Source organism: Bombus affinis, chromosome 13 (assembly GCF_024516045.1).
Source record: "Bombus affinis isolate iyBomAffi1 chromosome 13, iyBomAffi1.2, whole genome shotgun sequence".
Taxonomy (NCBI): domain Eukaryota; kingdom Metazoa; phylum Arthropoda; class Insecta; order Hymenoptera; family Apidae; genus Bombus; species Bombus affinis.
The window spans coordinates 9,124,798-9,147,338 of NC_066356.1; the positions used below are offsets into that span (position 1 = coordinate 9,124,798).

Here is a 22,541-nt window from a genome sequence, read left to right on the forward strand (position 1 = left end):
TTAGACTTTTGAATTAGTATCGTTCGAATCGTTTTCATAAAAATTTGACTTTAGTGTTTATGCCAACCAAGTTTTAGGATTATGTGTTTTCATCAATATTCTGTTTTTGTCATAAAATATTAATTCCCTCTTAAAAAATATATACAACAGACTAATACCGATCCGAATTTATTATAGTGCTTTCTTCATGCTTCATTGTTATAAACATACTAATATTTGCATCGTTTAACCTAATAAACTGTTATTACACACATTCTTTCGTTACGTCCTTTAAAAATATATTAATTATAGTAAGTATAATATCTCATAATCATTAAATTTATGTCTTCTATAAAATAATAGTATATTTCATGTAACTTGACAGGTGTTAATAAAAGTATAATTTTAAGTTTAATAAAATCAGTCATGTGTTTTGTTTAAAATAAATAACATATTAAAACGAAGTGAAAACATTTATTATTAAAAAATGAGTGAAAGTGCACTAATTAATGATGTGCCTGAAAGTAATGGTGGATCAGAACAACCTGTTTACAATGGAGAAACTGAGGAACATACAAGTATATTTAGACTGATAAGCTATTCATTTAAAATAAAAGAATATTTCTTTATATTATTATTTAATTGTAACAATTTATTTGTTAGACAAATCACCTGGATGCGGAGAAGATAAAACACCTGATTCGATATGTGATAATGGAATTAAAAAAAATAATACAGCCTCTGCTGTTGCAAGTAATACTATCAATACAACTAATAGAGCTAAAAAGAGGAAGAAAGTTCCAAGAGATGCCACTGCCCCTAAGCAACCTTTAACTGGTTATTTCAGGTGTAATTCTTTTGAGTATTCTTTCAGTGTTCTTTTAGTGTTCTTTCAGTATTCAAAAATGTACAATAAAAATGAAAAATATATTTAATTATAACAGATTTTTAAATGATCGACGAGAGAAAGTAAGGGCTGAAAACCCTACTCTATCATTTGCTGAAATCACAAAACTCCTTGCTTCAGAATGGAGTACTCTACCTGCTGATCAAAAACAGCAATATTTAGATGCAGCAGAGCAGGATAAAGAACGATATAATCGTGAATTTAGTGATTATAAACAGACAGAAGCATACCGATTATTCAGCGAAAAACAATCTTCAGAAAAACAACAAGAAAATAAAAAGGAAAGAAATGGAACTGATATAAATTCAGAGCAAAATGTATGATATTTTTGTCTCAATTATCAACTGTCTCAATTTACCATATCAATTTTAACATTTAATCTTTTATTAGGATATTCAACAGGATAAAGATAATGACTTCACAGGTTTTGATATACCTATTTTTACAGAGGAATTTTTGGATCATAATAAAGGTACATGATAAATATTTTGATATTTACTCTTCATATACAAAATAATTAACTTAAAATCATCATAGATGTTTTAGAAGTATTATAAATAAATAGTAATTTTATTTACATAACTTTTATATGTGTAGCATGTGAAGCTGAGTTAAGACAATTAAGGAAAGCTACATCAGATTATGAAGCTCAGAATGCAGTGCTGCAACGACATGTAGACAGTTTGTATGCAGCTGTAAATCGTTTAGAATCTGAAACAAACCAACAACACACGACTAATCAAGCTTTACAGCGTCATTTGGATTCTCTTCGTTCACAATTAGCAAGTTGTTTTGCTTCAGTACCTCTACCAGGTTGAATTTGTATAATAATCTTCTCTACAGGATTTATTTTCCCATACATGTATTACTGTGTATTTTTTATTATTAGGGACGAACGAAGGGGCAACATTACAAAATATTGATAATTACGTTGAAAGACTTGAATCGTTACTGACTGGCAATGTCGAACAATCTTTGCGAAATGCTGTGCGTAACGCTGTATCTCGCCTTGAATTAATTGGATGACGATCGCCTCCCGGTAGTACAACTACTACATCAATAAAACACCATCGTTCAAGGCATTCGCATCGAAAATAAAAAAAGTGATTGTGTTCTTTTCTACATACTTCGTAAAATATAATTTCCTTTTTTAATTGCGTATACTCTATATTATTCATCTATATTATACATCTTGCGTATAGTTTAATAATAACGGTATATCCTTATATAACAATAATTTTCTTTCCAATATGATTTTAAAATTATGCCTTATTTTTTAAATAAATATAATTTATAAGGTATAATTGCATAGAGTTATGTATACAGATGCAATTATTCGTTTGTGTAATTTACATGTACCTAATCAATTCGTAGCATAATAAGAAAGTATCATTATGATACTCTCAGACATTTATTAATAAATTTTTTAAACTTATTAGTGATTTGTCATATTGCTTTTCATAAGATTTCGAAGCTGATTCCAGCAGTATCTGAAAGTGAATCAAAATTCGTGTATAGTTTGCATAATCAATTATTTTTCATGGTTTTCTTACCTAAAAGATGCCGCATTTGGGCGTCGATGGATTTCCAAATCATTTAAAGTATATTCAAGTTCTGGTGATAAAAATTGTACCATTTCAGTCGATATTGGTAAAATCGAACGTAAAAGTTCGAAAGTATTATGCTGATTTATTATTAGTGACTTTTTAACAGAACTAGATATTATATTATAGAACTTATCCCTGGAATTTTTAATTCTATAAATTATTGTTTAGAAGCAAATATTAAATTAGTGAAAAACAATACTTACTGTAAAGAATTATTCTCTTTGTAATATCTATTTCTAATAATATTATTTATAAAGTCAATAGTCTGTTGTTTATGTGGATGATGGTCATGAACTTTTACATAGCATCCAATAATATATGATGTACAAATTACAATAATGGATTCTACTATATGACATGCATAATTTATTTCATCTTTAAGCAGATTTTGTAAAAGTATCATTACCTGTATTAAAGATAATAAATGGTAATGGGTTTATAATTATATAAAAGATAAAATAATATATATAAATAATAATACATACTAAATAAAAATGTTTATGCATCATATTGTCATTCGAAACATTAAAAAAATTCGTCATCAAAATCTCAAATATCAAGCGTATATAATCTGCCTTTGCATCTTTAAAGCATTTTAGTAATGAATCAGATACTTTAAAAGTATTTGCATTAGTAGTTGGTATTATTAAAAATGGCATGTACTGATCAAAAAGATCTCGTATTAATACTTGAAGTGATATATCACTTTTAACATTAAGGGTTTCCATACCCAAAAGTATCATAGAAAACGTCTTCTTTCCCAAATTCTTTAAAAAATTATGTTCCACTGACAATATAGTTTTATTTAGTAATGTTCTGAATATGTTATTTGGTTGATTCTAAAAAGCAATTTAAGTTACTATAATGCACACATTCATTAATTACATAGAATAACTGCATATATTTACTTTAGAATATAACATAATGGAAGTACAGAGAATTAGTGTTCCAATGCACCTATATATCCATAAAGCCAATTCTGAATCTTTAGTTTCCTCCATAATAGGTAAAAGAATCCATTTTTCTAAATGATTGAAATACAATCTCCATTTTATATCGTACTGAATTCGTTCCTGTTCAGTCTAAAAAACATTAGTAATGAGCATCTCGAATTGCATTCTAATATATATATATATATATATATATGAATAATTGTATAAACATATTACTTTCAAAGTGCTTCTTTTCTTCATTGAATGCATTATAAACATTAAAATAGATTCATCGTTATTTTGAAATTCTTGAATATCATTAGATGTTTCAAAAATCTTTTGTATGTCTTCCAATTGTAATATATAATTTTGTAAAACTTTTATTTCATTCCTGTTTGTATCATGACCAATGATGGAACATTTTATCCATGCCTAAAATTCGAATATAATGCAAAAATTGTATTACTCAAATAATTTATTATTTAATAATCTTATTCACTAACTTGTATAATTATTGTATCAAAATTTTTTATTTCTTTCTTCAAATCTTGAATTGCTTGGTCTTGTTTAAGTATTAATGTCAAATAATGTCTTGTAATTCTGAAATGAGATTTTTATATAATATATTTTGATTATAATATAAATGTTCAATTCTATTACCTTATGTCTTTAACAATTACTGATGATGCAAAGTGCTGAAATAAAGTTGTAGCTGAATGCTTATACTTTTTTGCTGTTGCTGGATTTTTTAATGCTTCTAAAGTAAATAAAACAGCAAGTTTTGAAATATCTTCAAAGTGTACATTAGTAAGAGCAGGATCAAATACAAGTTGTCTAACTCTACTTGCAACATAACACCATAAAGCGTCCAGCATCTGTTCTACATCACCTACATATAAATGAATTAAAAAACAGATAACAAATTACAATTTTTATATGATGAAAAAATAGCGAACCTGTATTAGAAGTTTTAGCGAGGTAAATGCAGCTTTCGAAAACGTTAATTAACACTTTCATTAACGTTCCTACCATTTTATTTGAACATTCTAATAAATACCGATCTATCCATCCACTAAATAATAAATATTTTCCTAATCCAATGTTGGTGGATGACAAAATCGTACTAAATACATCAATGAAATTATTCATCATTATACGAGATATATCATCTTTGCGACAGCATATAATATTCACCTAAAAATTCAATTAAAATAACACAAAATACTAAGTCTACTGAGACCAAGTTATTATACTGTACCGTATTTATATATAAAGATGCTATATTTGCCAAGTTCAGTTTAAGATCATTATATAAAAGAAGAACAGCCAGTTTTCCTTTCCAAATTAAATTATGTTTTTTACCATTCTCATTATTATATTCTTTTGATAACGGTAAAAGATCTAACATTACTGAACACTGTAAAAAGTTAACTATAAATCTTTTGTCTATTTTCACGTACATAACTTTTGGAAGAGGATGACAATAATTGTATTCGAAACTTACAACATTTGTAGTATCAGCAGTAACAGCTAATGTTAAGAATAATGAAAGAAAATTATATAAGCCAGTTGTTGAAAATTCTTCAACTTTACCCTTGGAAAATTTAGAATAAATGCGACCTTTAATTTGATTCCAATGTTTTGTATCATTGTTATTATAATTTATACGTAAAAAGGATCCTACAACATGTAATTACGATAAAATTAATATATTTATTAATTCAATTAACTGATATAGAAACAAGACTTACCAAGTAAACGTAAGAACATTCCATAACTTGATTCCTTAATACATTCTATGTTACTAATTCTATCTTTTACTTGTTTGAGAAGATCCATAGTAGTTTTCCTAACAAAGAATTCTTTAAATTTGTGATAAAAAAATTATAAATACATAAAGCATTTACATACTTTTCAACCGACAATGTCCAAGGGCCAGATACTTGTAACAGAAATGGTTCGTCTAATCTTTTATGAAAGCAATCCCAAAGAAGAGAAATAATTGAAACTTGAGGGTGCCACCAATTAGTAACTATAGTATTTAATAAAGGTATCATAATGCATAACTCTTCATCAATTTCATCTCGTTCACCATCTTTTCCACCTTTAGAAATATATGTTTTCAAAATTCTTTCTACTTGCTCATAGTTAGGCCTGATCTTTAAAAAAAATAAATAAATAGTTAACTTTGTTTAATACAAGGAGATTTGAAAAATAAAAAGATTAAAATATAATTACCCTTGAACATTTAGATCCTAAGTATATTCCATCACTATTGTATCCATATAAAAGTGAAAGATGATGAACAATCCATAAGCAGAATAGCTCAGAATTTTTACAAAGTGTTAGAAAGTCTTTATTGTTATTAGATACATTTCTGTTCAATAATCTATTGATGCATTCATTAATATACTCCCAAAAAGACTATAAATATAAAAACAAGCAACATAAAAACAAATAAATATAAAACATCCATAAAAAATTATATATACAATACCTTTGATTTCATTCTATCAGATAAACTATCAATAAATATCTGAAGCATAAGCCATAATTCACGAATACAAGTACAATTATATGGAGTTTTCTGTTGTACTTGTGTCAAAGGCATCTAGAATGTATTGCAAAGAAAACACAGATTTAAAAGATATATTCAAATATTTAACCATAATATTTTATAAAAAAACAGTATACTTTTACCGTCTCAAATATTTTTAATGAAATATAAATTAGATCATTAATAATCATTGCTTGAACATTTTCAAATTCATCCAAATGGTTTTCAATTGAATACTGGCTATATATATCTTTTGTATACATTAATGAGATGAAGAACCACCTTAATTCAATGTGCATATGATACATATGATATTCTGGTTGTGTACACTATAATATGTGAAGCATAAAATTATAATATTAAATATCATTATATTTAAATACAATATTGTGTATATTATTGTTATCTACAAACCTGATTGCCTAATTTAGAGGGTGCATAATGGAATGTTGTATCAGGAATATTATGTATTCTTTCTAGGAAATGTTTTATTATAACGAATAATTCATTAAATTCTTCTTCAATATTTTCATTTATAACTTGCAATGATTGATAATTCCCTTTAATACTACAGATTTATATTCTTAGTATATATAACAAACAAACAAAAATAGCTTTAAAGAATAAATTATCTTACCTATTTAGATATATTCGAATATATAGAATAAATTCTGATATTATACATCTTACATAATAAAAATCTATATCATCTGCCTTCGAACTTAAAACTTGATTATGGGTCTCATGCCTACTGAGTATTTTTAATTGCATACTGTTGAAACATAAATGAGATATCAATAAGTATAATGAAATATTTTTATAATAAAATAGAACAATTCATGCAATCATACAAAAATGCTTCTTACTTCATGCATTTGTTAAAATGTTTTAGATCTAACAATGCTGTTGTAAAAGGCACAGTGTAGTTAAAAAGTTGTATATTCGTTTCTGATGAGAGACATTCATCTTGTGGATACAAAACTTTCTCCACTTCTCCTCGTGAGAATAAACCATTTTTATCTAATTCCCAATCATTAAGATTCACTTTTCCATTACAGTTGAAAGTTAAACAAAAATCCATGTGTACAGTGTTATTGAAAAAAGTATAAATTACTCAATGCAAATGTGTGCACAAATTGAAACACATATTTTTATATTTAAATCTGAGATCTAATACATAAAATATTGAGTTACATTAAGAATATTATGCACAACTTTTGCAAATTTTCTCTGTCAAATCTCAACCATGAGCAGACGCTTTTTCCTAAGTTTTGGCGGCATTTGTAACAGTGCCACCTAGATACAAATCATATGATAATGCGCGTAACTTTGAAGCAAATATTTGCAATGACCATTTTATAGTAAATTACAAATTTAAAAAACAATGTTAAACCTTCAGTCAAGGCTCGCAATAAATTGTATAAAGCTCTATTTCTCAAGCTTTCAAAGTAAGTGAATAATTTTTTACAAATGGTTCTTCAAATTTGCTAATTAATTCGAGTGTAATGTTTTGCAATTTTGAAAGTGCCTTTATTAATCGATTCCTTAACACAATTTTACGAGCCGCTTGAAGAAAAGGGAGAATTTTGTAATAGTGGAAAAATGGCTCTTCTTTCCGAGACGATGTTGGGATTGAATTTGGATACTGAGGAAAAAGATTTATTATAAAGAGTTCTTTTTTTAAGGTAAATAATTTATAATTAAGATATATGAGTACAGTTTGAGAAATCCTTAAAATTCTTTGCCTTCTCTCTTTAGTCTTTTTTTGTTCGAAGATACATTTTTCTGAGGTCATTATTAAATCTTTATAGTCATTCCAAGCTTGTTCTTGCTGTGTTTTAATTTCAACAATTTGAGTTTTACTAGCATTGGATGTTCCATAATTTACTTTCGGCTTATGATGATATTTCACTTGTTCATTTTCTCGATAGCGATTTTCTACTTTTACCAAAAATTCTTTCAGTTTTTGTGCTTTTTGCTCCATAGTTTGAGATAAAAATACACCCAACGGTCCTGACAAACAAATAGTTTACTTCTTATATATATTTTACATGTAAGCCTATATATATAAAATCTAACCCTTTAATTCATATTCGTTAAATAATTTTCGAATTTTCAAATTTAAAATACAGTTGACAGCGTGCAATGTGTAAAGGGGGAAATAACATTGTTTTAATAAAAGTTTTTCGGAACTTGTGAATTTCATAGTAGATTCTTTTAAATATTTCGGTTTATTTTTCTTTACGGAAATTGGTTTTGCTCCTTTGCAAAAAGTTGTGCTAATATTTTTCTGCTGTATTTTGCTTTTTATTTTTGCTTCGATGGTCCCCAATTTTTCTCTAATCATTCAAGAATGTTTTCAAATTATATTTATCTGTATTATTTTTTCTTTCTTAATTAGAAATTGTGTCTATAAGTATTCTCACCGTAAAAGACCTGGTCGAGTATAGGCATAGAAATTTATAATATGTGGACTTTTGCATAGATCAGATATGAATATTCGAATTTCAAAATTCATACTTATATATCTAAGAGGCCTATAAATAATCGCAATTATTGTAGGATTCTGCTTTGATTTTATGTGACCTAGAACATGAATAACACAATTTTATAATCTTAATTATTATTCTATGACATTCTATGTGTTATATAAGTAAATAGGTATACCCCACCCCAGCGAGGATAAACGTCGACACACGATCCTCCGTTAAATGGTATAATAGTGAAAGAAAAATCTTTCTCTGCGTGGGAATGTATTGGTATATTGTAGCAAACCCTTTAACAATGAATAATTAGATTCATGTAATATATTAAACAATGATCGAGGAAGTAACTTACGTTCGACCAAGTGGTACATGTCCAAAATTCACAATAGTAGGAAAGGAAAATTTGGTCGCCATTTCCGCGTAAATTTTTATTTGCGTTGTTTGATCATTGTAATAAAGTATTTTTAAAGTGTCATTATAATCTCTATTTTCATCAGGTATAAATAAAATATTCATTTTGAAAACAGATCCAGGATTGAGCCATGTTCTCTATACAATATGTACAATTTAATTTCATATGAAACATAAAAAATTAAAGAAAGAATTTCAATCCTTTTTATTCACCTGATAGATATCTTTAAACCTGAAATAATGAGTTTCCATTGGTAAAAATCGAATGGGACACGGTTTAACAAAAAAGTTCGTAATTTCTACCGTTTTCTCTTGAACTTTAAAATTTCCGAAATCAAAATTAAATTTCAATTTCGAGGGTACTACGCTTAATATGCCATTATTTGATTCCTCTCCAAATTTATGTATATTTTTTTTTTTAGTTTTATCTATACAGTATTGCGTTTGGTCAAATATATCCATATCCATTTCAGCGTAGAAAATTGGTATTATAATAATATTATTTGACCAGAGAAATCTGTTATGTGCAATGCAACAGGAAACAGCTGAAAGATAAGCATATATTAATTCGAGTAACTTACGGTAAATAATTTAATTTTCGCGCGAATGTGTCATTCACATTTCCATCTGTTTACAAAGCTTCTGATAATTTGACAGAACAAAGATAGAGTGCACTATGAGAAGATAGCTATAACTGTTTATATTTGAAGATAGAATTATTATGGATATTTTCGTAATTTTTTCATATACATGATACCGCTGTTTATTTGAAGAACAGTTGGTTCCACAATACGCTTATAATAAATTGTCGATTGCAAAAAAGGAAGTAACATCTCTAACGATACTTGTGAAGTATGACTCACACTACTATGTCAGTTTTTTACAGTTCTACAAATATGTTTTTATAAATACTTCCGTGTTTGTATAAACTGAAACAATTTACTATATATAATCATGAACGTACAAGAATTGCGTGATGGGGTATGTCTTTCTCTATTCCTTTAAATAAATGCATTTTGCTAAACAGTTCTCGAATAGATAAATTGCGAAGTTGGAGGTTATACTCATGTGTCAAACATCCGATTTGTTTCTAAATCTTTGCAATATAATAATTTTGTTAGCATTTTATTCCTCTACATTATCACGTAACTCAAACTTTAGGAACTTTAAGTTAGTATAAATTTATCGCATCATTGCATATTATAAAATTTTTGTATAGTAATTACTTTCTGGTTATTTCTTATTAAGCTTCTTAGTTTCACCTATTTGTATTATTTTTTAGAATGTAAGGGTACTGATATTATATTCTACGAGTATGATTAAAGATATAAAAATATATGATTTGAATATGTTTTGGAATAAAATATTGGTATCTTTGCAGTCTCCTTTGTTACAAGCTATATTTTTTGGAGATGTAGACGAAGTTCGAGCATTGTTATCAAGAAAGGAAGATCCAAATTGGCAGGATAGGGAACAAAGATCTCTTTTGCATGCAGCTGCATATAGGGGAGATCCAGCAATTGTAGAAGCACTTTTGTTAAATGGAGCTGTAGTAAATGCTAAAGATAAGAAATGGTTAACTCCTTTATATAGAGCTTGTTGCTCAGGGAATCCCAATGTAGTAGAAGTTTTGTTAAGCCATAAGGCAGATGTTAATATCAGGGATCGTAGTTGGCAAACTCCTTTACATGTAGCAGCAGCAAATAATGCGGTTCAATGTGTTGAGCTGATAGTGCCACATTTAATGAACATTAACGTAGCAGACAGGTTTGTATTTTCAATATTCCCTGATTAATTTATTTGAGTAGAAGTTAATCATGTACACTATAAACATTTACAGAGGTGGTAGAACAAGTTTGCATCATGCAGCTTACAATGGACATTTGGAAATGACAGAATATTTGGCTCAAATTGGTTGTGTAATAAATGCTTCTGATAGGCAAGATCGCAGGGCCTTACATTTTGCAGCATACATGGGTCATGATGGAATAGTGAGGGCACTTATAGCAAAAGGAGCAGATGTAGATGTTAAAGTAATATAAATTTTTTAACATTTTTCATTCTTGTTATTTATGTTATAAAATGTTATTTATATTTACTTGTATATTGTGAAGGATCGAGATTTGTATACTCCGTTACATGCAGCTGCAGCATCTGGCAATGTAGAATGCATGCATACATTAATTAAGTCTGGAGCAGATATTGAAGCAAAAAATGTGTATGGAAATACTCCTTTGCATATTGCATGTTTAAATGGTCATGCTGATGCAGTTACGGAATTAATTGCCAATGCAGCAAACGTTGGTGAGATGATCTTAAAATTTGTTGAAAAAATTTTTGTTTGCAATTTTTATAACAGATGATTCTTTTAATAGAAGCTGTAAATTATCGAGGACAAACGCCGTTACACGTTGCTGCTGCTAGCACTCATGGTGTTCACTGTTTAGAAGTACTTTTGAAAGCTGGTTTGAGAATAAATGTTCAGTCAGAAGATGGGCGTACACCTCTACATATGACTGCAATCCATGGTAGATTTACTCGATCAAAAAGCTTACTTGATGTTGGAGCATTGCCAGACACTAAAGATAAAAATGGAAATACCGCTTTACACGTCGCCGCTTGGTATATTACAATAACAATTTTATTTTATTCAATAATCTTTTTTCAATATTTATCTGAATCCCAACTCATGTAGGTTTGGTCATGAATGTTTAACAACAACTTTATTGGAGTATGGCGCATCCCCAGCAGCGCGCAATGCTGAACAGCGTACTGCATTGCACCTTAGTTGCTTGGCAGGTCATATCGAGGTAACGTGTTTATATATATAACTAATATACTAATATAACTAATATACTAACATTTATGTTAAATTAATTTTTTAATGATATTTACAGGTCTGTAGGAAATTATTACAAGTTGATAGCCGACGTATAGATTCAAGAGATATTCGTGGTAGAACACCATTACATTTAGCAGCATTCAAGGGATCTGTTGACTGTTTAGATTTATTGTTATCCAATGGAGCTAATTTTCGATTAACTGATAATTATAGCAGGTTAGCACTTCATCATGCTGCTAGTCAAGGTCATTATCTTTGTGTTTTTACTTTGGTTGGATTTGGAAGTGATTCTAATGCACAAGACGTAGACGGTGCAACTCCTTTGCATTTAGCTGCAGCATCAAATCCCAGAGATTCTGGTGCTCAGTAAGTATTAGATTATTTATGTGTAGTTTACTCTGTACAAGAATTTCTCTAAAAATTTAATTTATATTATCTCTACCTAGATGCGTACAGTATTTATTAAAGCACAAAGCAGATCCGCGTTTGTGCGATAAACGAGGCTTTACTGCTATTCATTACGCTGTAGCTGGAGGAAATCAGCCAGCTTTAGAAGCTTTATTAGAAGCTTGTCCACAAGGGAATCTAGCAGCGTCATCTAATTCTACAGGAAAGTCAGAACCTCCATTACCTGCATTAACACCCTTACATCTTGCTGTAAGTCTCAAGAAATTAATAGTTCAGTAACTGAAGATATAATTATTTACATTTATAGGCATACCATGGACATATTGAAATTTTAAGCTTACTACTACCATTATTTCCCAATACTAACATTAAAGAAGATACTGGTAAAACGCCACTGGATTTAGCTGCCTATAAAGGACACCAAACATGCGTTCAACTTTTATGCGTGTTTTATGGGGCTTGTGTATGGGTTCAAGATTCTATTACAAGGCGTACTCCAGTACATTGCGCAGCGGCAGCAGGTCATCTTAATTGTCTAGAACTTCTATTGGAGAATGCAGGAGATTCAAACGTAGTTAATTGTTACGATATTAAGCAGCGAACTCCTCTAACACTAGCAGTGGCAAATAGCAATCCAGAATGCGCCCAGTTACTTCTAAAATACAAAGCTGATTGTAATTTACTAGACATAAACAAGCATACACCATTATTTCGAGCAGTGGTTAAGGAACGTGATCATCAGTTAGTGGAGCTATTATTATCACACGGTGCACAAGTGGCGATACAAGATACAAATGGTAAAACGCCATTACATTTAGCTGCCGCATGTGGAAGGTTGGTTCCTTTTATCTAATTAAAAGATTTGCCAGTATTTTTATATACTCAAAATTTATTTTTTTCGTAGAGTAAAAGCATTGGCTTCTCTTGTCAAAGCTAATCCTGCTGCTGCCACTTTAAAAGATGATCAAGGATGTACAGTCCTTCATTGGGCCTGTTACAATGGAAATTCGAATTGTGTGGAATATCTGTTAGAACAAAATGTAATTGACTCATTAGAGGGTAGGTATTTTCTCGATGTTAGGTAAACGAGTATTCTTGGTTTTGAATCTAAATTATTTCGTTTTGTAAACAGGTAGTCCATTTTCGGCTGTTCATTGTGCAGTTTATCAGGGATCAGCACATTGTTTAGAATTATTAATAAATAAATTTGGGGGAAAGACTGTCGCTGCTCCGAGAGATGTTCCAGGTGGTCGGTTGCCTTTGCATATTGCAGCTAGTTCAGGATCTGTAGAATGTGCAAAACTGATTTTAAGTTCTGTTGGACCTGAATTAGCTGGGCTCGAAACTCCAGATTATTCAGGTCGAACGCCACTACTTTGTGCTGCTATTACGGGTCAATGTGCTGCTATTGGTATATTTTATTTAATTATATAAATATTGGTACTTATTTGGTGTTTCTTCTTCATGTTCATAATTTTTTCTATTGATAGAGTTATTGCTTGAATGGAAAGCTGATGTGCGTGCTGTTGATTGTAACAAAAACACAGCTCTTCACTTAGCTTGTCAAAGACGACATTCTGTTGCTGCTTCACTCTTACTAAATTTGATCAATTCACTTAATGCTAATGGTGAAAATACATCACAACAACAACAAAGCATTATTAACATGGCCAATAAACAGCGAAGAACACCATTACATCTAGCAGCAAGAAACGGCCTCGTAACGGTAAGGAAATGACTCATTGTATTTAAGTAATTGTTTTAGAATTGTAAGAACACTCATAGGAATTTATTTTCCACAGGTAACACGACGTCTGTTGCAATCGGGTGCAAGTGTCGTTGCTGTCGATGCAGAAGGACTCACACCTGCATTAGCTTGTGCTCCGAATCCGGCTGTAGCACGATGTTTAGCCACCATTCTTGCTGCACATGGTGCGTATATTAATGTTCTCAATTCTCAATTTTTAGTCCAGGATTTCTCATAAGTTATTAGTCAACCATTACCATAGGTCAAAATTGGGAAGCTGCACAACATTCACCGTCAATTCAACAAACATCAGAAGTATATTTAAATGGCAGAAGTGGCGATTCACAACACAGTTCAGATTCGGAGTTTTACTGACAGCAGGCATCACGCTTAGATCATCAAGCGTTTCAAAATTTAAACGTCGATTCAATACACGGAAATATTGATGCAGCAAGATTAATTTGGACAAGCTGTTGGTTGTTTTCAATTTTGACATAATGCTTCTATATGTAAGAGAGCCAATTTATCAGGTATGGGAAATCAGTGCTTAACAATCGTTCATCTGCAATTGTCAGCCTCTTAACAAGTAATAATGACAATACTCCCATTTTTACTATTAACATTTCGATAGAATTGCGAACTGCCAAGAGGAGTATGATAATATATATTTAAACAATGGGTAAGAGAGCAATAATATTAGGCTTAAAAGTTTATATTATTCAGTAAGTATAACTAGATATCTTATATTAATCCTAGGACGCCTAAGGTGTTAAAAGATGTAAAATCAGTCCAAAAGTGGGTCATTTTTTGTCTATATAAAAAAGGTGATATATCCTTTTATATATATAACCTAAATTTATATATATATATCCTGTTATATATATATATATATATATATATATATATATATAAATATGTGTGTGTGTATATATATATATAACAGGCGATAAATCCTGTTTTTCCTGTTTTATTCATTAAAAGACACACTTATTTACACTTTGAGCAAATGATCGAATTTAACTATTTTCAATAATACTTTTTGTTCTTTGAGACTATCTTGTTGCAACACATGACATTTTTATAATATTTTTTATAATATTTCGATTGTATGGTCTTCATATAAACTACGACTAAACCAGTTCAGATAACATGACATAATAATAAACACATGAGCTGTCACTGACATCGAAACACATATAACTACCTCTTAAGATTTATATGTAATTTATAATAGTGTTACATACAGCTTGAAAGTAAATTTTGTCACTGGTCAATTAGTTATATCACAAATACACTCAAGAGAAATTAGATTACTGGCCTCTTAGAAAAAATTTGTTGTAGGAAAACTTAAGGGTTAGAGTCTTGTGGACATTTTCTGACCCTCCCATAGGTGTCTTAGGATTAAGGGAATATACATACCTTTATTTTTGCTTCAATGTCATAATTGCATGCACATATATGCTCCTGACACTGTGGTCAACGCGTAAATGTGTCTGGTACAAAAAATGGTTTTTAGATGAAACATAGATATTCATATAATGAATTGCTGACGTAATTGATACCTCATTAAAAAAAAAGACACGATAATGCTTGCATTATCGATTTTATTGTAACGTAAGGATGCTCCATAGACTCGTAAATTTAATTCCTAAAATAAATTCCTAAGACCCGCCAGCTTACTGCTGTTACTTGCATATTTTTAATAATCAGCAATATTTATAATATAATAAAGCTTTCTATATTTTGCAATGTAATCAATTTTTCATCAATTAGAAAAAGTACAAATTGTATGAATAAAAAATGTCATAGTTTTTTAAATATGATCATGCTATCATGTTTGAAATTTAGTCAGCATAAAAGAGAAAGAAGTCTATATATTTTCGTTTACTTTACATTGAGTCAACACTGTACAGTGATTTAATTAATGTTGTCCATTGGAATTGTAATAGTCATTTTAATAGAGGATGTAGCAAGGCAGTTTTTATTATTTTACTTATTGAGACGAGTCTGAAGTGGACCATATAAAGGACATTAACCAATGAATGCATAGTCGATTAATTAACTGTATAAACATTTGCAGTTTATAAATTTATTATCTATAGAGAAGTAGATGAATTACTAGTGAAATGCTCTCTCTATCTTATGGAGGAAAGAATATTAGGTTATTGATATAAGATAAATATTGCACAGAATCTTTGCATTTATTATTTTTAATAAGTTTAACTAAGGTCTTCCATTTGTAGTACCTTTATTTAAACTGTGAAGCGATATATAAGTACATCAAGCAGATTCCGTTTCTCGAATTTTTCAGTTTGGAATTTTAAGATTAGGTACGTTATACAAGCGTTTGATGTTTTTTGTAGAAATATGTATATGTTTATAAAGAGAAATCAGCTCAACTAATAATTCAATTGCGTTCAATTGCATTTTATCATATAAAGCGCGAGCGTTTTTAATTAACAAAAAGAACTAGTACGAAAGTAATAAACAGTACCATATTAAAATGTCCTGTTGTAAATACAAAAAGCGGACTTACATTGCCTGACAAAATTTTTAATATAATAGTACAGATTAACAAAAAGAGAAGAGAAGTTTAGATATTTTCTTAGATATTTGTAGTAAAAGCCTAAACTGCCTAAACACATTGACACACGAAAATATGAAAGTAGAGCTTGTAAAAGATGATATAAGTAGTTACGGTGAAGCATCATTAATGATCCAAATGATTGATCGAGACCATGATTGAACTATCAATTAATGTAAGTCGAATGATTTCTTTTATGCGTACATCGATATATAGAGTGTCTCAGTATTCATGACACTGGTAATGTATTAAAATTTATATCGTAAAATATATATAATTTGAAGTTCATAATACTGAAACTTCAGAGATAAAAATATAAAAATTTAATTAATTTAATTTAAAAAGACGTAACAATTTCACTCTACATTTTCAGTTAATTTTTTCGTACATCAGTACCTTGCTGATTGTATCATGATTATTAAGACACCCTATATGTATGCTCTGTTAATTTTGTACTTAAGTATTCCCGTAATATTTGCATTTATCACTACCAATATTGTAACAAAAAATAGAGACGCGACAGATAATGCTGTGTCTATTTCGACCGATCAAAGAGTTTTCAAATCATATCGTGCACGGAATATGTATGTATTTTTATTGTATATATATATCGATTGCGATGATTGTTTAAACAGGTGAATGTCCAAGTGTGCGTGATACCACAGACGAGTACGTGTACTAATGCGTTGGTACGAAAATGTGGAAAACTTAGGGTGAAATAGTCAATCCAGTTTGTACGTCGTCTTTTGCGAGTCACGCAAAGATCAAATAATACGTTATTTTTCTCTTGAAAAATGTGAAAAATCATGTGCGTTGTACATATTGACAAATATTTTTTAATACATTAATCGGTATGTATATTATGAATTCTGGGAATTTCATACCGTAATATTATATTAAAATTGTGCTACAATTAAACGACTGTCTCTGATATCGTGCATTCTGTATTACGCGATCATTTGTAATCAATAAACGACATTATGTTTTATTTTTATACAATTTTCTTTTCATTTTGTAGATCCACGTCTTTTCTGTTTTCTCTGCAATATAAAAGTTCTGTTGTTATTTTTATGTTCAGAGATAGGATCACATTAGTTATTATTACGTTTCACGGATAAATCTATCGCACCGCACTGAGCCAAAAAGAACCTTTTTGCACGCGCTTACATACTAGGGGAAAAAGAAACAAAGAAAACAAAAGAAGTATCTGGAATTATCGATTGATTCTATTGATTGCCTCTAGAGCAATCTTTTAGTTACTTCCTTTTGTAACTAGCGCATCCGTATGTGGAGGGCGAGCATGAACTCACGTTGCTATCTTCAACAAGTTCAATACTTCAAACATCTTCAGCTTTATAAAAATCCATCTTATATATTATTGTTTCTTTCTTTTAATGCTTATAACCGTTTATTCTGTCATGTTCATCTAATCCAAAACATCACTTTTTGCCTCAATTCTTTGCAACAAACAACTAATCAATTAAACAGTAAATAAGAATTGCTTGAGAGATACATTTTTTATCATACAGATTTATTTCAGAAAAAGTAATTCAGTAATTAATAAATAATTTCATAGATTAAAGCATAGTTGTCCTTATCTTAATAATTTAATAGGATAAAACAAAGAATTTCTATTTACTTTTTTATTTTATTCTTATTTTTTATAAAGATGTACATCTTTCTGGTATCAAACAAATATATTAATATTAATATAGTAATTATCACAAGCGCTTAAAACTATCTTTCATTTACTTTTATAATAGAAAACAAGTGCCCTTTTATCGTCATTAAATATTGTTAAATATTCTTAACAAAATTACTTACATGACCGTTTTATTAATGTCATACAATATACTATTATAAGGCACAATTCTGTGTATGTATAGATATTATGATTTAATTGTATGTGTGTTTAAGCAAATTAAAGAAATAAGATGTCATGAGTCAATTTTTTATTATATTAGGTAAAATTGTTAGGTAAAATTCCATATTTTTCCATATATTTTGCAAAAGCAGGTGATAACTCTTTTATAGTAACTGCCATGTATTCAAACAAGGCTGCTATTATTTTATTCAATAGTTTTTGCAATTGTTCATCATTAATGGAAGATGTATCTAAATATCTAAAATTTTCTTTTATATAATTCCATACAAAATGAACTGCTTTATGTAAATACTCTGAATCAAATGAAGATTTTGTTATCAGAGCATGAGATATTTTAAATATTATAAGAAGAAAACATGAGGCATTCTTCATGTATCTTATATCATTTAAAATTTCAATAAATTGATCAACATCATATTTTATACTGTTCCCATTATTTAAAAATGCATCCTTTAATAAAGACAATAGCAAATCTTTTAACTGAGGCAATTTATCTTGAGCATTGCTATTCTCTTTGTTAAATGAATATTTATTTTCATTCTTGTCATGTGCAAATAATATGTCTACAAATTTCATTGGATCTAGTAAACTTATACCACAAATTATCAGTTCATGATTTTGCAAAGATATGGTAGGCATGTGAGTGGGAATGGCACCCAAATTATTTTCAAGTTGTAACTGTTGCTTGTTATTGATGTAACGTATAACTTCAGCATTTTCAAATATTTTATCTGTATTATTTGCAGCAGCATTCCGCTTCGCATGATTAAATTTTCTACGAAGATTTTTGGAACGTAAAGTGCTTCTATAGTTATCTAAAATGTTACCTTGTGTAGATTCAATTAAATCTGCTGCAAACTGCATATTTAGAACTGTGTTACCAAAGAACAAAATATGAGCTGTCAGAGATACTACATCTGAAAAATGAACTGTGCCATCTTCCCGATATCTATTATAGATACAGTATGCTTGATATCCTACACCAAAACCATTGATACCTAAATTACTTAATATTAATGTATTGTATGCAAATCTAGTTGCAGTGCCTATATTACTACCATTCTGAACAAGTTTAGTAATAGCAAAAGATCCACCTAAAGCTGCTATACCAATCGTACTGCCAGTTATACCTAACCATGAAGAAAATGCACCTCTATCCTCTAGTGGATTTATAGTTTCCTCATGAGAGCTTCTGTCTACTAAGTTTTGTATTGATCTACCCATTGTCCATGCACCAGTTACCCCAGAACATGCTGTTGCACCTGCAATTGTAACAACATTATTATAATTTTACTTATTTTGTTATTATGCAACAATTACTCCCAGAAGAATATATTGTATTGTTATATATATATAAATTGAAAAACACTTATGCATATGAATATAAAATACAACTTTATGTAACCTACCTAGCACAACTGGACCAATAGGTGTAAAAAGAGATGCAACTCCTAAAGCAACTCCAGTCACACCTATTACACTAGAAGCTGTATCTGCTATATTAAAAAAAGTATTTATAGGATTACATGCAGGTGAGTATACAATTTCTAACCATACTGTTGAATATTTTTCAGTAATTTCATAAGTTGTATTCGCTTGATAAAATCCATCCTTTGGAAGAACCATGGTACATGGTGGTAAAGTATTGTTTTCCTTGTAATCTGTCCAACTTTTATATACCCTGCCGTACATATCAATATACCAAATTTGTTGCTCTTTACATTGTGAATACTTTATCTTAAATATTGGTGTTGAACATATATTTATTTCATCTTCCTCTTTTAAAGTAAGATGAACTGAATTATTAACTGACGTATTTTTAGGACGGAATATTAAATTGAAAATTACTCCATAGTAAACTCCTTTTGTGTTTGATTTTTCTCCTGTCCTTGCTTTTATGTTTTCTTCTCCAAATTGAAGTATTTTGTTATATATAATATCTATAGTCTTTTCGGCTTTCTTCGAATAATAAAATGTTTCAACTAAATCATAGTTATTAGTTATTTTATCCTTATCATATAATACAACATCAGCCGTTTTATCTTCTGATGCAGGACCATAAATTGCAAACCCAATATTTTGTCTTAAATACTTATATTTATCTTCCTCATACAGTGTCCATTCCGCCAAAAGTTCATAATATTCTTGTTGCTGTATCTCAGCAATTTTCAACATTTCATCCTACAGAGAATTGAAAAAATGAAATAAATAATTCTTGTGCGCAAACAAAGATATTTAAGGAACTTATATTTTGTAATATATATTTTAATTTTATATTTTTCATTTTTAATGAAAATGACTGCGAGCATTATGTACATGTATATAATTGATATTTACCCAAACTGGATCCGTACTAGACATTGTACTCATTATAGGCGCAAAATTTTTTACAAGTACAAAATTACATAGATTTTACCTGCAACATATATTTTTAAATTACAATAAATTTTTAACTTCTCACATATTATTTTTTGATTTTGAAACAAACGAATTGGACAAAACATTAAAATCATTAATAAAATATTACAATAAAATGTAATGTGTGAATGTTTCTATTAATAATGCTTGAATGTTTTATTTTATAGCAACAAAGTAGATAAAATTCACTTACACATCAAAACTTTTGGTAATGCGTAATTCAATAGAATATGTAAATAAATTTTAAAACATAATAAACTTACTATCGATGTACTAACTGATACGAAGAAATAGGTGCCACGTCTTATATATCCTTGCATCGGTGCTTCCCCGTGTATAGAGCATGAGAATCCCAACCCTAAAATTCCCATAGTAAACTTTTACCATGTATTCAAATATACATATCTAGGTTAGCCAAATGAAAATTCACAAAATCCGTTGTACAACTCAGCTAGCCAACCTAAGAATTAAAATTTTGTTTGGACACTATGTATTATGTATATATTCTTTAGATATTAACTATTTTTCTTGTTATGCAATTAACATCCTTTATATAATATAAATATTATATATCGGCAAAAATATTATAAAATCTATTTATGTGCTTACTGTTCTCTCAGATTTACTAATAAACTGATAAACAGATAAACTGATTAATCCATTTTTAGTAATGTAACGAAATAGTTGAACAATCTGGTATTATATAATACAAAGCATTAAAAAATATTGCACATTTTCTGAATATGTGACTTACGTTGCAAATAACTAGAAAATATAAACTAAGAATATTTAACATCAGTATTATCAACAGGAAATTTAATAATGAAACTATTATATCAACATTGAATTATAGAAATAACGGATTATTTTACTAAATTTAATGCCCTTTACACAATTTTTATCCACGTAGTTCTGTTAATGTTTCAATCAATATTTAACAAATTTAAAAATCTTGCATTCTATACAATATCGTAAAAATTTAATGCGTAGTAACTATACATATATTATCTGTACATAAAAGAATTACTAATCAGATATTGAGAAATGTACCCTATAAAGACCTATTAATCTAAAAAAAAGGAACAAGTTATAAGTTATTTTTACTATGTAACAGTCGAATAGTTATTATATAATAAATGGGTATTTAATAATGTTGCGACTGTTGTCAATATTTACAATTATAAAGAACGATGTAATCTTATTGTCGTAACTCAAATAAAAAGAAACTATCCTTAATTTATTATAATATGCATTGAAAGTGCACATGTAAATAGTACATTTCTTCCCATTGCAATAATTGTAAGATTTAGAAATACAACAACATTTTTAAATGTATAATTTTTTATAATATATGTATAGGATGTAACATGACTATAGTAAGATATAATTAAGATTTTTTGTAAAATACATTACTTCTATGCAAAATGACGGAAGACCAAGCGCCCCTTGCGGGAATAAAGTAAAGATGAAATGATGGAAACATCAGAAATAGTTCTTTAGTCTGCTCTATAATACTTTTGACTTCTTTTACTTTTATCGTATCGCAACAGAAGAAAAAGTGCAATAACTTTATTATATAGTAGTGAAATTCATATTTACAACTATATAAAAGCTTGAAATCATAAAGAAACTCTGGAATCTTGAATTTCCGTGGTGGAGTCTGGTGTTTGTACTTGATCTCAGAACATTGTGCATGCGCGCCAACTAGCGACGAGAATCGACATTAGTTTTTCTGGCGAATCGATATTCTGCTCAAATATTGACTTCGCGATTGTGCG

General features: G+C 29.1%; 5 protein-coding genes across 12 annotated transcripts; 2 read left to right on the forward strand and 3 right to left on the reverse strand.

Annotated features, from left to right (window-relative positions):
* The first annotated feature begins 26 nt into the window (after positions 1-26).
* On the forward strand, positions 27-2,321 carry LOC126923565 (high mobility group protein 20A-like). Its single transcript, XM_050737147.1, has 7 exons — positions 27-290; positions 365-557; positions 643-826; positions 924-1,203; positions 1,277-1,358; positions 1,484-1,699; positions 1,776-2,321. Exons 2-7 carry the CDS (start codon positions 467-469, stop codon positions 1,910-1,912), a joined length of 990 nt encoding a protein of 329 aa, XP_050593104.1. The 5' UTR covers positions 27-290; positions 365-466; the 3' UTR covers positions 1,913-2,321.
* On the reverse strand, positions 2,019-7,869 carry LOC126923549 (protein MMS22-like). Of its 2 annotated transcripts, XM_050737106.1 has the most exons (19): positions 6,849-7,869; positions 6,620-6,754; positions 6,397-6,550; positions 6,126-6,311; positions 5,923-6,036; positions 5,664-5,849; positions 5,337-5,584; positions 5,177-5,274; positions 4,930-5,105; positions 4,684-4,842; positions 4,382-4,619; positions 4,086-4,314; positions 3,929-4,025; positions 3,663-3,857; positions 3,402-3,575; positions 2,979-3,332; positions 2,697-2,899; positions 2,440-2,628; positions 2,019-2,376 (listed from the first exon to the last, which is right to left on the reverse strand). In XM_050737106.1, exons 1-19 carry the CDS (start codon positions 7,061-7,063, stop codon positions 2,322-2,324), a joined length of 3,405 nt encoding a protein of 1,134 aa, XP_050593063.1. In that variant the 5' UTR covers positions 7,064-7,869; the 3' UTR covers positions 2,019-2,321. The 2 variants fall into 2 exon arrangements, with proteins under 2 accessions (XP_050593063.1, XP_050593062.1); XM_050737105.1 differs by having other exon boundaries at positions 4,684-5,105.
* A 7-nt stretch (positions 7,870-7,876) lies between these two features.
* LOC126923566 (cilia- and flagella-associated protein 221-like) lies at positions 7,877-9,437 on the reverse strand. Of its 2 annotated transcripts, none has more exons than XM_050737149.1 (5): positions 9,093-9,437; positions 8,821-9,017; positions 8,655-8,758; positions 8,409-8,568; positions 7,877-7,995 (listed from the first exon to the last, which is right to left on the reverse strand). In XM_050737149.1, exons 1-5 carry the CDS (start codon positions 9,345-9,347, stop codon positions 7,899-7,901), a joined length of 813 nt encoding a protein of 270 aa, XP_050593106.1. In that variant the 5' UTR covers positions 9,348-9,437; the 3' UTR covers positions 7,877-7,898. The 2 variants fall into 2 exon arrangements, with proteins under 2 accessions (XP_050593106.1, XP_050593105.1); XM_050737148.1 differs by having other exon boundaries at positions 7,877-8,321.
* A 128-nt stretch (positions 9,438-9,565) lies between these two features.
* Positions 9,566-17,459, forward strand: LOC126923550 (serine/threonine-protein phosphatase 6 regulatory ankyrin repeat subunit A-like). Of its 2 annotated transcripts, XR_007713221.1 has the most exons (15): positions 9,566-9,860; positions 10,261-10,646; positions 10,720-10,912; positions 10,994-11,183; positions 11,255-11,501; positions 11,575-11,689; positions 11,777-12,087; positions 12,168-12,378; positions 12,437-12,963; positions 13,034-13,188; positions 13,262-13,540; positions 13,620-13,855; positions 13,932-14,061; positions 14,139-14,406; positions 14,508-17,459. XR_007713221.1 is itself a non-coding variant. In XM_050737107.1 (14 exons), exons 1-14 carry the CDS (start codon positions 9,834-9,836, stop codon positions 14,249-14,251), a joined length of 3,120 nt encoding a protein of 1,039 aa, XP_050593064.1. In that variant the 5' UTR covers positions 9,566-9,833; the 3' UTR covers positions 14,252-17,459. The 2 variants fall into 2 exon arrangements, 1 of the variants encoding a protein (XP_050593064.1); XM_050737107.1 differs by having other exon boundaries at positions 14,139-17,459.
* A 629-nt stretch (positions 17,460-18,088) lies between these two features.
* On the reverse strand, positions 18,089-22,465 carry LOC126923555 (uncharacterized). 5 transcript variants are annotated; one of them, XM_050737117.1, is made up of 5 exons: positions 22,363-22,465; positions 21,027-21,223; positions 20,683-20,761; positions 19,755-20,526; positions 18,089-19,607 (listed from the first exon to the last, which is right to left on the reverse strand). In XM_050737117.1, exons 3-5 carry the CDS (start codon positions 20,713-20,715, stop codon positions 18,421-18,423), a joined length of 1,992 nt encoding a protein of 663 aa, XP_050593074.1. In that variant the 5' UTR covers positions 20,716-20,761; positions 21,027-21,223; positions 22,363-22,465; the 3' UTR covers positions 18,089-18,420. The 5 variants fall into 5 exon arrangements, with proteins under 5 accessions (XP_050593074.1, XP_050593071.1, XP_050593076.1 ...); XM_050737114.1 differs by lacking the exon at positions 22,363-22,465 and adding an exon at positions 22,177-22,305; XM_050737119.1 differs by lacking the exon at positions 22,363-22,465 and adding an exon at positions 22,177-22,305 and having other exon boundaries at positions 20,957-21,223.
* Positions 22,466-22,541: the final 76 nt, after the last annotated feature.

Bases quoted from the DNA above. Each gene is read 5' to 3' on its own strand.
- LOC126923565 (XM_050737147.1), top strand. From the start codon at position 467: ATGAGTGAAAGTGCACTAATTAATGATGTGCCTGAAAGTAATGGTGGA. The intron at 827-923 runs GTGTAATTCTTT...TAATTATAACAG, and splicing joins CCTTTAACTGGTTATTTCAG to ATTTTTAAATGATCGACGAG. The intron at 1,700-1,775 runs GTTGAATTTGTA...TTTTATTATTAG, and splicing joins TGCTTCAGTACCTCTACCAG to GGACGAACGAAGGGGCAACA.
- LOC126923549 (XM_050737105.1), bottom strand. From the start codon at position 7,063: ATGGATTTTTGTTTAACTTTCAACTGTAATGGAAAAGTGAATCTTAAT. The intron at 3,576-3,662 runs GTAATATGTTTA...AATGTTTTTTAG, and splicing joins AGAAAAGAAGCACTTTGAAA to ACTGAACAGGAACGAATTCA. The intron at 2,900-2,978 runs GTATGTATTATT...TCTTTAATACAG, and splicing joins TGCATAAACATTTTTATTTA to GTAATGATACTTTTACAAAA.
- LOC126923566 (XM_050737148.1), bottom strand. From the start codon at position 9,347: ATGGATATGGATATATTTGACCAAACGCAATACTGTATAGATAAAACT. The intron at 8,759-8,820 runs GTAAGTTACTTC...TCATTGTTAAAG, and splicing joins CATGTACCACTTGGTCGAAC to GGTTTGCTACAATATACCAA. The intron at 8,322-8,408 runs GTGAGAATACTT...TTGAATGATTAG, and splicing joins ACTCGACCAGGTCTTTTACG to AGAAAAATTGGGGACCATCG.
- LOC126923550 (XM_050737107.1), top strand. From the start codon at position 9,834: ATGAACGTACAAGAATTGCGTGATGGG. The intron at 10,913-10,993 runs GTAATATAAATT...TATATTGTGAAG, and splicing joins GAGCAGATGTAGATGTTAAA to GATCGAGATTTGTATACTCC. The intron at 12,964-13,033 runs GTTGGTTCCTTT...TTTTTTTCGTAG, and splicing joins TTAGCTGCCGCATGTGGAAG to AGTAAAAGCATTGGCTTCTC.
- LOC126923555 (XM_050737117.1), bottom strand. From the start codon at position 20,715: ATGAGTACAATGTCTAGTACGGATCCAGTTTGG. The intron at 20,527-20,682 runs GTAAATATCAAT...AATTCTCTGTAG, and splicing joins CTAGTACGGATCCAGTTTGG to GATGAAATGTTGAAAATTGC. The intron at 19,608-19,754 runs GTAGGTTACATA...TTACAATTGCAG, and splicing joins TATTGGTCCAGTTGTGCTAG to GTGCAACAGCATGTTCTGGG.